The 15,267-nt window shown below is 38.6% G+C and overlaps 1 protein-coding gene across 3 annotated transcripts in view; it reads right to left on the reverse strand.

The window, feature by feature from the left end:
- The window catches only part of stab1 (stabilin 1), a 210,170-nt gene that overhangs the window by 35,503 nt on the left and 159,400 nt on the right, over positions 1-15,267 (reverse strand). For all 3 annotated transcript variants that reach the window (XM_051920983.1, XM_051920982.1, XM_051920984.1), the window contains exons 61-65: positions 13,917-14,050; positions 12,290-12,452; positions 6,656-6,762; positions 5,029-5,148; positions 2,116-2,268 (exon numbers count right to left, since the gene is read on the reverse strand). In XM_051920983.1, the coding sequence (XP_051776943.1) occupies positions 2,116-2,268; positions 5,029-5,148; positions 6,656-6,762; positions 12,290-12,452; positions 13,917-14,050 (677 nt within the window). The remainder of the gene's footprint in view (positions 1-2,115; positions 2,269-5,028; positions 5,149-6,655; positions 6,763-12,289; positions 12,453-13,916; positions 14,051-15,267) is intronic.

Below are 15,267 nucleotides of genomic sequence, written 5' to 3' on the forward strand. Positions count from 1 at the left end.
GGGGAGGCAGCATTAAGAAGAAAGACGCCTCACGCCTGGACAAACTGGCATGTTTGTTGGCATGGAGCTAGACAGTTTGACATCTGTGAGAGAGCGACGGACGCTCAGCAGGCTCCTTTCAATTATGGAAAATCCACTGCATCCACTAAACAGGGTCATCTCCAGACAGAAGAGCAGCTTCAGCGACAGACTGCTGTCACTGTCCTGCTCCACTGACAGACTGAGGAGATCGTTCCTCCCCCAAACTATGCGACACTTCAATTCCACCCGGGGGGGGGGGTAAACGTTAACATTATACAAAGTTATTGTCTGTTTTTACCTGCATTATTATCAATCTTTAATTTATATTGTTTTTTGTACCAGTAAGGTGCTGCTGGAGTATGTGAATTTCCTCTTGGGATTAATAAAGTATCTATCTATCTATCTATCTATCTATCTAATTTTCAGTTACATTTTTTGTCAAATTAATGTCAAAATATGTACATGTTGTCTTTGTTGCCTATGTGAAGAAATACTTTCTGAAATGTATGTGGACTCAACTTTTTTTATCCATGTAAATATTTGTGAAGCTTCAGGACTGAGCTGGACATTAGTGCAGTTGGATTCAGAGATTACTTTCTTAGAAGTGTTAGATGAAGGTGACTTTTAAAAAGTACTTGACTGTCTGAAAAGGATTCGTATGCAGCTCTCCTCAGCCTGCTTGGTCTTTTTGAGTGAACCAGACATAGTTTTTGCTCTTTTTGTTACTATAGTTCTTATAATTAACAGCCAATTACCCCGATTTTAATACTTCAGTAATGTCACCTCTTAATCTCACTTGCTTATACTAAATCAAGTCATGTGTCGTGAAAGGAGTTCCTTAGCATAACTCCCAAAAACTGCTGCAAAACGACCCACAAGTGGAAGAGTCCATCAGCCTTTTGGCTTGTATGACAAAGGGCAAACAAAATTTTTTGTAACAAACAAAGCTCAGAGGAGCACAAATGGAGTTGTAGACTATCCTATCCTTAGGCTCTCTGGTTGAAAACAAGCCCCAATACACAAATCTAGAGAAACGTTAAAAACAGAGCAAAAGTTAATCAAAGAAAGCACAGCAAAATCATGAAGGACTCACTAACAGCAAGCGCACAGAATGTACCGCAAAGGTACTGCATTGGTTCTCAGTCTTTATAGGGTTGAGAACAAGCCCTTGACAATAAGGGCCCCGCCTCTTGGGGAACCACCCACAAAGTACATGGAACAGAGTAGGATCATGGACACATGGAAATTAAACAATACACAAAACTAATAAAACATAGAATGACGCAAATAATTACCATAAATAATACTAACACAAACAAATTAATAAAACATGAGGAATCCTGGCTGAAACATAACATTTCAGTCCTTCTTTACACCTCATACCATGCAGCCCAAAAATAAGTCTAGTAGCTCGTTCCAGAACTTTTATGTGATTTTTGGAATACTGAGCCAAACACTGCACAGAATGTTCCAGATGTGACCTCTTTTCTACTCCACACAGACCACTATATAATCCAAAATCATATTAGCATTTTAGGTGATCTCTGTGCACTGCGCACTTTTTCTAAATTTGTACTTTATACCTTGAAATCTCGTGGTTGAATACACACATTTAATATTGATCCCTTCTGCATGTAAAACTTGTCATTTGTTGAAAACAAACTTTATCTTCTATAGGTGAGTCTATTTGAAATTTCTCTAGAACTAACTATAGAGATGTGTCAGCTGAATTGGCCCAGTGCCTTTTTCTGCGGGTCCTTTTATCTGGTATCGTCCAGGCAGTGAATGAGGCATTAAGCTCTAACCCCCGGCGCTGTTACTTTTGTTACCTCTACTGACGGTTTGTGACTCTGATAAAGTCACTTAATTTTCCTATGTTCCAGAAAATTTGTGTGTACATAATTGTATTTTAGCCTGAAAGTGTAGGTTAATTGACTAATGGTATCGGCAAAATATGCAAATAATGATATTATTTGCTGTGGCAGTCCCCTGGAGTATAATGCTGAAATGGAGTAATGCATAGGCAAACAGTTCTATTCATTACCATTCAAAAAAAAAGTTTTAAAATTTCAGTATTTGATTTGTAATTCTTACATTTCTTACAGTTCTGTTGGTAAAGAAAGAATCAAGGACGGTGAGATTATATCCCAGTCTTGAAGGTATGATGCTCCCATGTAACATTTTAGTGTAAGTGGTAAAGCTGTTGTTGGTCGAGATGTGGAACTCCAAGTCTCTCAAGAACAAAGTCTGAAAAACACAACTTCAATAGGAAACGTGCAACAAGGGCATATGCCATTTAAGATAACAAAAATCATTAATGTAGCTCATAAACAAAAGCTTTTGAAGATAGAATTGTACAGAGTTCAACCAGGTTGTTTTTTCAGACAGGATGAATTCACACAGACATATCTGAAGATGTATATAGGGTTATGAAAAAGAGAAACACAAGCAAAACTCAACACACTTTATTGTTGAACGTAGTTCCTGGGACTACTAATACACTTGTTATAACATAAGAACATACATTAGAACATAAGAAGTTTGACAAAGAAGACAAGGCCATTCAGTCCATCAAGCTCACTTGGTTAGCTAATAGCTTGGCTTTCCCAATATCTCATCCACAACTCTTTGCATGAACAGGTGCTTCACTGTTAAATACACTTCATCATAATTTCTACTGGTGTCCTCACGTATATGACTTGATATTCATTTGAAAGAACTGTGCTGGATCCACTTTATTATTGCTGTATAGAATTTTTAAGACCTGAATTAGATCCCCATGAATTGGAGACTAAAGAGGTTTAACTCCCTGAGTCTGTCAGAGCAGCGCATGTCCTTTGGCTGTTCTCCTCAGCACAGTATCAATTGCTATTATGTGTTTTTTGTAGTGTGTTCATCAGAACTGCATAGGGTACTAAAGATGTGGTCTCACTACAGCATCATGTAGTCAGGACATAGAGTCTCTTGATTTATATTTAACAGTTGTTAATCATATAACCAAATATTTAATTACCGTTGTAATTGCTTCTACATATTGCTTAGACAATGAGAATATGGTGCCAATGTAAACCCCTAAATCCCTTACAGAGATTGCTTACTATAAAACAGTGTCTCCCATCTTGAATTTATAATTAGTGTTTCTTTTGCCAACATGTAACATTTTGTACTTTTCAACATTAAACTTAATTTTACAAGTGTTTGTCCAGATTTGTGGATTGTTCAGGTCTTTATTTATTATTTTGCTGCCTTCTCAGTATCTTACCTCTCCAATTTTAGTATCATCTGCAATTTTTTCAAATTTGCTCATTATACCTACCATATATACTCTTCCGCGGATAAGTCAGGGCTTGATTTTACTGTATAATTTCCGGTATTTTATAATGTCAGTTGTATAAGTCGAATGCGGAAAACTCACGCTATTGGTCCAAGAGATTACTATATGCTAACGCCCACCTGACAGAGTAACCACGGGACACATTGCCTATTTTTTCTATGTATTGTGCCTAAGTGACCATACGGTAATACCTGAACTATTCCGATTCAATGTTTGCACTGTTTTTTGTTTTTTTATATCTCGCACCCTCATACACCTTTATCGTAAGAGCATCCCTTATCTACGATGGAGCATTCGATCAGAAGAAAATATGAAGCTGGTTTTAAATTAAAAGTCATTGAAGTGGCGAAAAAAATTGGTAACTGCACTGCCATGCAACAAAATTTGATGTGCCTGAGAAACTGGTGCGAGATTGAAGGAAGAAAGAAGATGTAAAAAAAAATAAAATAAAAATTAAGTGTCGCATTTTTGAATGGGTGTTTAAGTTGGGGTCTGATTTTATGATCGATTTTTCTGGTTTCAAGACCCAACTTATACGTGAGTAATTATGGTAAATCCAAAACATTAATTTAAATTTGAAAAGTAAAGGTCCAAAGACAGAGCCTTGAGGGACTGTAGTGATGATCTAACGCTTCTCTTTATCTCTTTATTTAATTAAGTATCCCAAGATCCAGTTTTGTAGGTTACCTCTGAGGTTCATAGCTTCTAGTTTTAAAATAAACTTCTATGTGGGGTTGTATTAATTTTTTTTGAAAGTCTAAATAAATTATGTTGTATGCTTTGCTTTTGTCACGTACTCTAGGATACTACTCAAAACATTATAACAGGTTGGTCCTCTCATAAATCCACATTGTCTGTTGTTTAATACACTTGTAGATTGGAGTTACGAGTGGTTTTTGCATTTCAAATGAGGGAAAATGTCGCCATCATCTTTGCTCCGCGTGACTTTTTCTTGTTCCCGCATTTGAAAAAAGAACTCAAAGGAATGCGTTTTTGTGCCGTGGAGGAAGACAAAGAAAAATCGCTGCAGGCTTTGGACAACGTTCCTCTTCAGCAGTTCCAAAAATGTTTCCACCAGTGGGAAAACCATTGGGACATGGAGAGGACTTTGAAGGAGACTAAACTTTCAGTAAGTAAATATTATTTAAAAATTTTTCTTTTTCAATTCCGTTTATTTTGGGGTACCCTCTCGTACATTACTGCTTTCCACTTTGCACATTCACCAGTGCTTTTTAATGGGAAATTTTAAAACTTTCTGCAGCATGATCTATTTGAGATATTGCAACATCAACAACAAAAAAATGTCGCAACAAAACTGGTCCATGGGAGAAGGGGGTAAGTTGTTTTGGATGGACGGACAGACAGACAGGAGCTTTTGCAATAGGTGCTTCACTCATTATATGCGAACGCATCTAAAACACACAATTTTGCCTCCGCTGAATTTTTTTTATATGTGCTAAATGACCTTTAAAAAGATTTATATATTAAAAGCATTGCTGTTTAATTGGACTTGGTCACACTCAGTCTTACATATTCCAAGAACAGATTAGTAGTATAATTTCAAAAACAATCAGAGATAGGTTTGGAAAATTTGGGTTGAACGTTCCAATGTAACTATATTGCAATCATAATACTTTACAAACGTTTTCAGTACCTGGGTGAGCCAACATTACCTCATTGTCATCAAATCCACTGTTTGTTGGTACAAATAAGGTTTCCTGTATTGAGCTGTCAGAGAGGAATTCCAGCAGGTCTTCACCACTTTTTGATACGTTTGACTGCCTAAGTAATGCCTGAGTGCATGTAAAATAAATTCAAAGTGAAACAGTTAGTTTTCCACTCGTTTTTAAAATTATTATTGCCAATAAAACTAACTAAATCCAGGCAGCCATTCATTAATTTTCTGTACCCACTGCCTCCTTTGCATGATCATGCGTTGGAATGCCTAGTACAATTCAAGAGAGCAAAGCACACACACGTCCACAGTCATTTATACAGAGCCACCCCATGCATGCCATTTAGCTAACATACAAGACATTGGTTTGTAGCTGGGAATCTCCATAAAATCACGGAACCGAGTCAGTACCTCTTCACCCAGTCTCATCAAAAGTCATCTTTCACAATATTTTCTATAGATGTATGTCAAAAGATGAGAAGATTTCTACAAAATGAAATGTCTGTTGCTAGCTGTTAAAACATGGTGGGGGATCTATCACGATGTGAGCATCATCTTATGGAAGTCATTAGGTCCAATGGCTACTCTGCATGTTCTCATAATTTCCAAGGTATACGAGGCAATTTTACAGGTCCAAGTGCACCCCATAGTGCACAAATTGTTACCTCATAATATCCCCCATCTTCCAGGATAACACATTCTGCTAAAGAAATTTAAGAGTGCTATCATTAACATCTTGAGATGGACACAAACACCTTCAATGGCTTCCCCAGTTGCCAGCTCTAGACATCATTGAACCTTCATGGGAAGCTGAGGAGTTCAGAGTGTGAAGTAGATTTTCACTTCCTTCATCCCTAAAAGAACTTGAGGCCTTTCTTTGGAATATCCCACTATGTACAGACCAAGACTTGTATGACAGCATTCCTAGAAAGTGTGGCCCTGACTCCTTATTAAGCACATCATTTTGACATATTTTCACATGCTTCCATTTTCTCCTTCCCCTTTATATTTGTAAAGTTAAAAGGCTTCATGTTCCCGTCAGAAAGGTTCTATGCAAAATAAAATTCAAACATATTAGACCCTGAAAGAGCCTCAGAATTAGCATGTAATTACCAAGGATCTGTATGCCATCCACCCATTTTAGGGGTGTGGAGAAGTCCACTCCCGTAGTCTGAGTTCAGAGCAGAATCAAACTGGACACTCGCGCAAACTCGAAAATGTTCTTCTTTCTAATATAATCAATTGTGGTGCTTTATTGCCCCCTGCTGGCTTCCATAATAAACAAGAGCTCAATGTAAAAGTGGATTTTTATGTTTCTTTCGACATTTGCTACAATTAAATAAATACTCTTATTAATGCAATATTCTTCCCTTACTAGGAAATGTCTCTCCCATTTTTATGAAATTTCAAATAAAAAATGTAAGGGAAAAAATTTAAATGAGAGCAGATCAGACAGCCCTACTTACTATCCTGCACAAGCTTATTTTTGTATTTATCATTAATGCTGTTTATTCATTAAGTTTAAAACATACACAACATGCATTTCATATTATACTGCTACATACAATGAGATATACAAATAATTTAATACAACCATAAGAGCTTTGATTCAGAACTTTGCTTACAAGGTAAAACGATGAGAAATTAGCATTGGTGGCCAAAACGTCCAGTAGGTTTCCATTGCAAAAATCTCCATCTCCTATATATCCATCCTGGCAAACACAGCTCACATCTGAAAATTAAAATGCAATCTCATATTGGTTAATGGCAGCAATGATATGCAGTGTTTCCAGAAACGCTGTATGAATGGAGACATGAAAACTGAATACAGAAAATTCTTATTAATAATTGATTGGAGATGACAGAGAAATCTGGCACCTTCTCATTCCTCAGTAAATCCCTGGAACTGCTACAGAGAGCCTAAATGATACAATCCATTTCTCTCCATCATAAAAGAAAATCTTGAGACGAGATGAGACTATTGCCAAGAGATTTTTTCAAGTCCTGCCCTCCTCTCAACTATTTATGGTTAAAGGCCCTTGCCCACAGTCCTCTCACCTCTCATTCGTGTGAATGCTTTTGTCCTGCGCTCTCAGCTCTTATAAATTTTTACGTTTTCCTCACTTTAAGTTCCCAATAAAAGAAGACTTATTATGTCCAAATTTTATTGAAGAATTTCATCCTGAAGGGTTATCAACAGAAGAAATGAGTACACGGGCAATCCTAGCACCAAGAAACGATGAAGTCAAATGAATTAACGCAAAAATTGTCAATCAGTTACACGGCAGATTGGTTAAATGCGTATCAATAGACTATGCTGAAACAGTTGGATCTTGATATGCCATTCGTATTAAAACGTTTACAGTTTCCTGTTGAAATAGCTTTTGCTATGACAATTAACAAATCATAGGGACAAACATTCGAAAAAGTCAGTTTATTCATTAGAGAGATACAAACGATATACACTCACGGGCAGTTATATGTCACAATGTAACTTCAAACACGAAATAAAAATTCAAAGCGATATTGATGAAAAGTTAATTTCAAATATTGTTTTTACTGAAGTTTTAAAGTAAAAGTAAGTTTAAAAAGTATTTGCGTGTTAATTTCAAAGCCAAACAGAACGAAAACGTTTAACTCAATGAATATCTCTAACACAACCTGAAACATAATTTTCTTTCAATTTATTATGTTTTACTATTTTTTACTTTGGTTAATTACTCACTGTAATGCAAAATAGTTAGGTCTATTATGCATATGTAACAATTTCTATGAAAATAACAATCTGTTTAAATTGTAAATCTGCTTCCCCATACGCAAGCGGCAGAGCCGTGAAGTGGCTAGTGCGTAGTGCCCGCATGGGGGTTGGCGAGTGAAACAAGCAGGGGGCAGAGACCCCTAGTTTTAATTTAGTATTCTTGGCAACTATGAGATAGAGAAAAATGTAGCAAATATCAATAGAACAGAAATTAAAAAATAAAACTCCTATGAATTTGTGATTCTAAAATGAAAAGAATGTTCAGCAAAGGTGACTGATGGAGACCTCACCTGAAAGACCAACACCTTGTGATCATAAAAGTGTCAACAGGCACAAACTACTCATCCAGTTATCAATCCGTTCTTCCATTTTCTTCAACTCCTTTTTGGGCTCACAGTGGGCCAGAGGTCACCCTGGCAGCATTTGAGGGACGTTAACAGCTAACCCTGGATTGGATGCCAGTCCATCACAGGGCACAGATGTGTATGGAGGTGTACGTCTTGGAGATGTAGGGATTCTTTTTTAAATAGGACTGAATTTTAACTTGAGTTAAGGCAGAGTACTGCTGATAGAGTACTTTAAGTATCAAAAAGATAAATTTGGACACTATCCATCAGTTTCTCCATTGTCTAGTCGGTGTACATACAGTTCAGGATTTGTATGGCCATATTGCTAGAAGAACTGAAACTGTTCTGAAGGCACAGCATGGCCCTACTCCTTATTAGGTCCATGATATTAACATATTGTTAGGTGTTTCCATTTACTCATCTCCCTTTATCTTTGTAAGTTTAAAATGCATAACTTTCACAAAATAATGGTGTTATATAAAATAAAGATGATCCATCTGCTACCATATGGGGCTAAGTTAAAGCTAATAATTAGATTAGACAAACTTTATTAATCCCAAAGAGAAATTCACAAGCACAACCATGATCATCTAAGCTTCCTATCTTTGTCTTGTGGGAGACCATCCGAGTCTTGTGAGCAGCAGACTCCATGAAGGGAATCAAACAACATCCAAATAGTGTGTGATGAAACTTTAACCTTCAGCACCATCATGCATTTGAAAGTAAGGAGCAGGACAATAGATGAATACCTACTGTACCAAGCATATCTGTCAGTGTTTAAGTGTTAAATTTAACATCGTCACAGATAACATTTGGTCCTGCTCTGCAGAGTGTTAGAAGTACTCGTTGTACAGTGTTACACTTTCCAGTGTTGTTTTTACTCCACTTTGTGTTAGACTCTAACACTACACTATACCAACCGGCGTAAAAAAACATAATAATAATCTAACACTGACACTATTCAACTCTGTGAATGTTAAATAAAAATGAATCTGACACTATAACTCCCTGAAGTGCACACAACACAAATGTACCCCAATCGCCTTTTATTGTGTGGGGTGTTATTTATTAAGGTAAAGTTACACTTAAGTTTACCCACTTGGTGATGTGTCAGGTACTACATTGCAGTGTTAAGCTGACAGTTTCTTTATTCTGTATTGTTATGCATTATCCAGCTGGGTATCCATCCATCCATCCTCTTCCGCTTATCCGAGATCAGGTCGCGGGGGGCAGCAGCTTGAGCAGATATTCCCAGACTTCCCTCTCCCCGGCCAGTTCTACTAGCTCTTCCGGGGGAATCCCGAGGCATTCCCAGGCCAGCCGAGAGACATAGTCCATCCAGTGTGTCCTGGGTCTTCCCCGGGGCCTCCTCCCAGTTAGACATGCCCAGAACACCTCACCAGAGAGGCGTCCAAGAGGCATCCTGATCAGATGCCCGAGCCACCTCATCTGACTCCTCTCGATACGGAGGAGCAGCGGCTCTACTCTGAGCTCCTCCTGGATAACCAAGCTTCTCACCCTATCTTTAAGGGAAAGCTCAGACACCCTGCGGAGGAAACTCATATCAGCCGCTTGTATTCGCTATCTTGTTCTTTCGGGCACTACCCACAGCTCATGACCATAGGTGAGGTTAGGAACATAGATCGACTGGTAAATTGAGAGCTTTGCCTTACGGCTCAGCTCGTTTTTCGCCACGACAGACTGATGCAGAGCCTCCAAGCTGGGTATCCTCTTTAATACAATCCCTGTGTGCGTCCATGTGTCCGTGTGTGTGTGTCTTCTGGTGAAGTGCGCATGAGCGGGGCACTGTTTAATAAAAGACATCATTGCTGGGGAGAGTGCTGACTGGGTACTTGCGGCCGCGTGCATAAAATCCATTGCTGGGGAGACGCCACACATACAATAATCAGCTGCACGCCAGCACAGATTAAAATACTTGCTGGGGAACTCCACAGTACTTGCTGGAGAGACGCCACAGCCACGATTATCAGCTGCACGCCAGACATTATATCAGTTGCTTGGGAGAATCTGCTGATTGCTCACTGTTGTGACAGAAAGTTAAACGCATATTACGGACAAGGTGGAAGTACAGGGAAGGGCGGAATGAGTGGCAGAGTCACCAGCCTCTAGCAGATGCTTCAAAGGCCGCCTGACGCGTCACACAAGACAGAGAGGGTGGGACCCATATAATATCGCGCGGCCGATCCAATCAGATTTCGGTAAATGAGGTAACACCTAAAACATAAGTCACGAAAAATCCAATCGGGTACTGAGACGCGGAGACCAGCTTCCACAAAGAGGTGGGATTAGTGTTTGTTGTTGTGCGGGTGTTCACTCTGAGGATGTCAGATTTGCGATTAAGAAGCTTGGCCCGGTAAAGTGTAAAGTGTCAGTCGTTGAAGGGGTTTTCCTAAATATACGAATTTTCATGATATTACAATAGGATGATTTTTAAAAGTAGATTTATTTTCGCGCACATAAAATCCGTTGCTGGGGAGATGCCACACATACAATAATCAGCTGCATGCAGCACAGATTAAAATACTTGCTGGGGAACTGGCACAGTACTTGCTGGAGAGACACCACAGCAAGCTAAAATAAAGAGAGGCAGGATAGGAGATCTTCAAACAGACACAACACATCAATCAACAGCCACAGAGGAGAGGATAAATGTAATATTAATTATACTTACTGTATTGTCATATACGTTTCTATTTTATTTTTATTATTATTTTACTTTAGGCTTCTTGCAAAAATATTTTTGACAAAAAAACATTAAGACAAGAAACAGAATGAGGTCAAGGTCCCTTGCCATTTAATACAGACTGTTCCTACTAATGTTTATGCACTACTGTTCTAGCGCCCGTTATTGTAACGGGCTTAACGTCTAGTTTATATATAATTCACATACATTATGGAGTGATACATATTACTCAGCTGAATGTCAATTCCACATAAAGTATTCTAGAAGTTTGTGAAACTGCTAAAAGCTTACCATTTGTTATGATTTATAAAAAAGTTGCTCAAGTTGTTACATTTAAACCAAACAATCAATCATGACAAACACAATTACTCACTTTAACATTTCCAACAATATCTAATGCCTCGTAAGTCACACAGACTACATGGTAGAAATGGCGGATGCCCGCTCACAGCCCATCATTTGTAAATGGACGGAGTTTAACATTGAACTTGTCTCCGCAGCTTTTAACATCAGCACTGACAGGCATTTTACTCTTTCTGATGTTAATTCTGCACAGTCAGTCAGCCATTTTCTAACTCACTTAGTCCCGAACGGGGTCACGGGGGGTCTGCTGGAGCCTATCCCAGGAAGCTCAAGGCAGGAACAAACCCTAGACAGGGTGCCAGTGAATCACAGGGAGAACACACGCACAAACATATTCACTCCAAACACACACTAGGGCCAATTTAGGATTGCCAGTTCACCTATCCCACACGTCTTTGGACTGGGGGAGGACACCAGAGCACCTGGAGGAAACCCAGGCAGGCAGGGGGAGAACATGCAAACTCCACGCGAGGACCTGAAATAAAAACCCAGGCTACCACTCCATCACCGTGCTTCCCAATTTTGCAGAGTCAGTGTTAAAAAAAGTGATTTTAACGCTAACATTTTTATTTTGTAGTGGGTAGTCAGTCTGTACATGGAGTCTGAATGTTCTTTCTCTGTGTTTTCTGGCTGTCTTGCCACATTTGAAAGCCATCCATGTTCTGTATCTGTAAATGTAGCTCATATGAATGGATGTAGGTGTATATGAGCATGCCCCAGGAGAGATTAGTGTCTCATTTGAGATTATTTATTTCCTTGAGCAAAGTGCTGTTGGGATTGGCTTTGGTCTGGCATGAATTGGACCACACCGGTTCAGTAAAGCATAGGCAAATAATTAAACTTAGACTAAATACGTAGGCATATATAAGAGTAAATTCATGACTTGTCAATAGAAGCGGACCGTGTTAGACACAGGTACTACATTTAAATAAAAATGACAAATAAATGTTTGCTGAACTATAAGTATAGCACATCAATTCTAAATCCACACTAAGCAGTATGGTTCATTAGTTAAGACATTGATCAAGGCTTCTATCAGCTTCAAACCTTAACAGGAGTAGGACACAAGTGAATTCTATCACAGTACCTTGCACTCTGTAACAGAAGGCATCGTATTTGTTTGACTCCAATGGTTGTCTGTACTCGACGATCCCAACGTGATTTTTACCGCAGCTGAGAGATGGATAAGTGGTTGGGTATCCAACAAGTTTGGAATCCAACCAACCAGCGATGCACAGGTGGTAGCCGAGCTAGAAAAGAAGAAGCAGCAAATGACATAACATTCTGAGGGATGTTTAAAGGCAGGTTTGCAAGGAGACACAGATAATGAGCATTGTCAAAGGTGCATCTTTTATGTGTGCATTTCGAAACGTAAGAAGACAAGTCCATTAAACACATGTTATTCATCTGAATAGGCATAGCTGTTAATGCATTATGTGTGCTTATGTTTTAGGCTACATCGACACTGGTACGTTTTCATTTTTCAAACAAAAATGATAGCCATCCACACAAGCATTTTCACATTATTTTCAAAAGCATATCCATCCACCCTAAAACAACCGAAAACGCATATGACATAGACATTGGCCTACATTCGGCATAAGTGCATTGGTGGAAAAATCCTCGAAGGGACAGTAATGCTGCCAGTGACTGGATTTATCAGAAAATGGTAGCAACCAATAAGTTATTTACTTTGTGTGCTTGTATGCAGCATTAAAACTGTACAAAATGCAATTTAGCTGCATACAGGTAAGCAACAGAACAAGTGCTACATAATAAGCGTGAACAAATCACACTGCGATTAAGGCTTGCGTTTTTGAAAGTCAAAGTTTGCACTCATCCACATTACAGTACTTTTTAGAAGTATACAGAGCTCTGAAGAGCATTTTCAAAAGTCTTTGTTTTATGGGTGTTAAAAATGCCAGGGTAGTGAGGATGAAAGGCAAATATACAAACTAATGTCTGCCTTTACAAATAAAAATGTAATATCATGGATGCAGCCTTAAGCACATCAGTGGGTGCAATGGAATGTCCATTGGTGCATCCATTACTTTGAAGATGGTGATGTGTCCCAACCTGTTAACCAAATGCAAAAACGCCTCTCTCAGATGTTATGATGGTCATGGTGAGCCATTTGTCAGAAATGACTTCCTTGTTTCACAATAATGCCAGACTACAAACGGCAAACACCGCTTGTGAATTTTTACAGCATGTCATATGTGAGTTTCTCGATTATCTACCTCCTACCAAGTGAATTCTGTCTCTTTGCTCCTTTGAAAAGCACATGAGTGACAAGCGATTTTCACATAATGCAATGGCGAAGTGCAGAGCCTAACATTGATATCTTCTGAAGATGGACACCTTAGTGAGACAACAGAACATACAGTAGGCCTGGACAAGTCTACAGTTTACAAAAAAGAAGTGCTGCACTCGACTTACTTTTGTTTAGTTCAGAAGCATATCAGGCATTTAATAAACCCACACGTGTAGAAGATAGTGTTTCCTAATTTGAAATAAACTTGTAAGTGCAGGATGAAAGAAAAATTCCAAATAAGCATTTGTTAAACAATCCATAATGAAGTTCTCTAGTAAAAATTGGAAAAATGGCATCTTGATTTTTTTGTAAAACCTTTCATTCACTTTATAGGTTTTAAACAAGTTTTCAACTAAAACACTATAAAAGGACAATTGTGTGAGATAAGTTAGCTGTTTACCTGCTGCGCTGCAGAGAGCTGTAAGAACGTAGCCAGGGTTGCTCCCTCTTCCTGGCAGGCTGCCTCTGCCTCTGTGTAGTTCAGCATGTATTTCCCTGCTGGAGACTGTAGGTGGAACACCCCGGCGGTTTTCTCTGAGGAAGATTATCAATAGTTGAGATATTAAAGTCTTGATTTTTGTCTTTGGTCATACTGTTTTAAGTCATTTATTAGCTTCAAGGTGTGAGATCAATGGCATGTCATGGTGACTCTCCCCCACCTCTCTCCTCCCGTATGGATACCATAATTACAGTGGCTTGAATCTTCTAATCATTGTTTAAGAAGAACCAAGTTTTAAAGCACCACACATTTTTCAAATTCAATAGAGCTCAGTTCATAAAGTAATGCAATGGTAGTTTATTTCCTTTTACCTAATCATCGTTTTTTGATTGTGATCAAATAATTATTTGGTATCTCACTCTTTTATGTTTGTGGATTACAGTAGAAGGAGTCATGCAGGATATTGGAGTAATTTACAGGTCCACACCATGTGTGAACAAAGCTAAGGTTGATTTCACAGAAAAACTGGAAAAGTGGAAATTGCCAGATCATAAATTATTTTGATCTTGTCATGCCTAGTGCCTATAAGCATAACTGTGTCTTGAATAAAGTAATAAAATTTGTTGAGATGAGCACGAGCAACATCACAGTAGCCTTACAGAGTATGTGCAGGCGTTCACGTGAGTGATGCACTCATAAAAGACTCGGACAATGAGATGTGTAAGATTGCTGCTAGCTCAACAATTTTCAAAAATCCATGCAGAACGTCAAGCTTCTGCATCTGTTATGTGGTTGTTTCAGAAATGTGTGGAATTTGGGTGGTCTGGGCCACACTATACAATGGGGGAAATAAGTATTTGATCCCCTGCTGAATTTGTAAGTTTGCTCACTTACAAAGAAAGGAACAGTCTCTAATTTTTATTGTAGGTTAATTTTAGTGGAGAGAGACAGAAAATCAACCAAAAATCCAGAAAAAAATACATTACATAAAAGTTATAAACTGAACTGCATGTCAATGAGTGAAATTAGTATTTGATCCCCTACAACCCAGCCAGAATTCTGGCTCCCACAGGTTGGCTGTGTGCCAATCAATCTATCAATCAATCGATCAATTACAAATACTCTTGATCTCAACTCATTATGTGTATAAAGCATACCTGGCCACAGAATCAATTTCTTCCATTCCAACCTTTCCACCATCATGGACAAGACCAAAGAGCTGTCAAAGGACATCAGGGACAAGATTGTAGACCTGCACAAGGCTGGAATGGGCTACAATGGGCAGGTCCCCCTGCTCAAGAAGGCACATGTA

This window comes from Erpetoichthys calabaricus, chromosome 18 (genome assembly GCF_900747795.2).
Source record: "Erpetoichthys calabaricus chromosome 18, fErpCal1.3, whole genome shotgun sequence".
Taxonomy (NCBI): domain Eukaryota; kingdom Metazoa; phylum Chordata; class Cladistia; order Polypteriformes; family Polypteridae; genus Erpetoichthys; species Erpetoichthys calabaricus.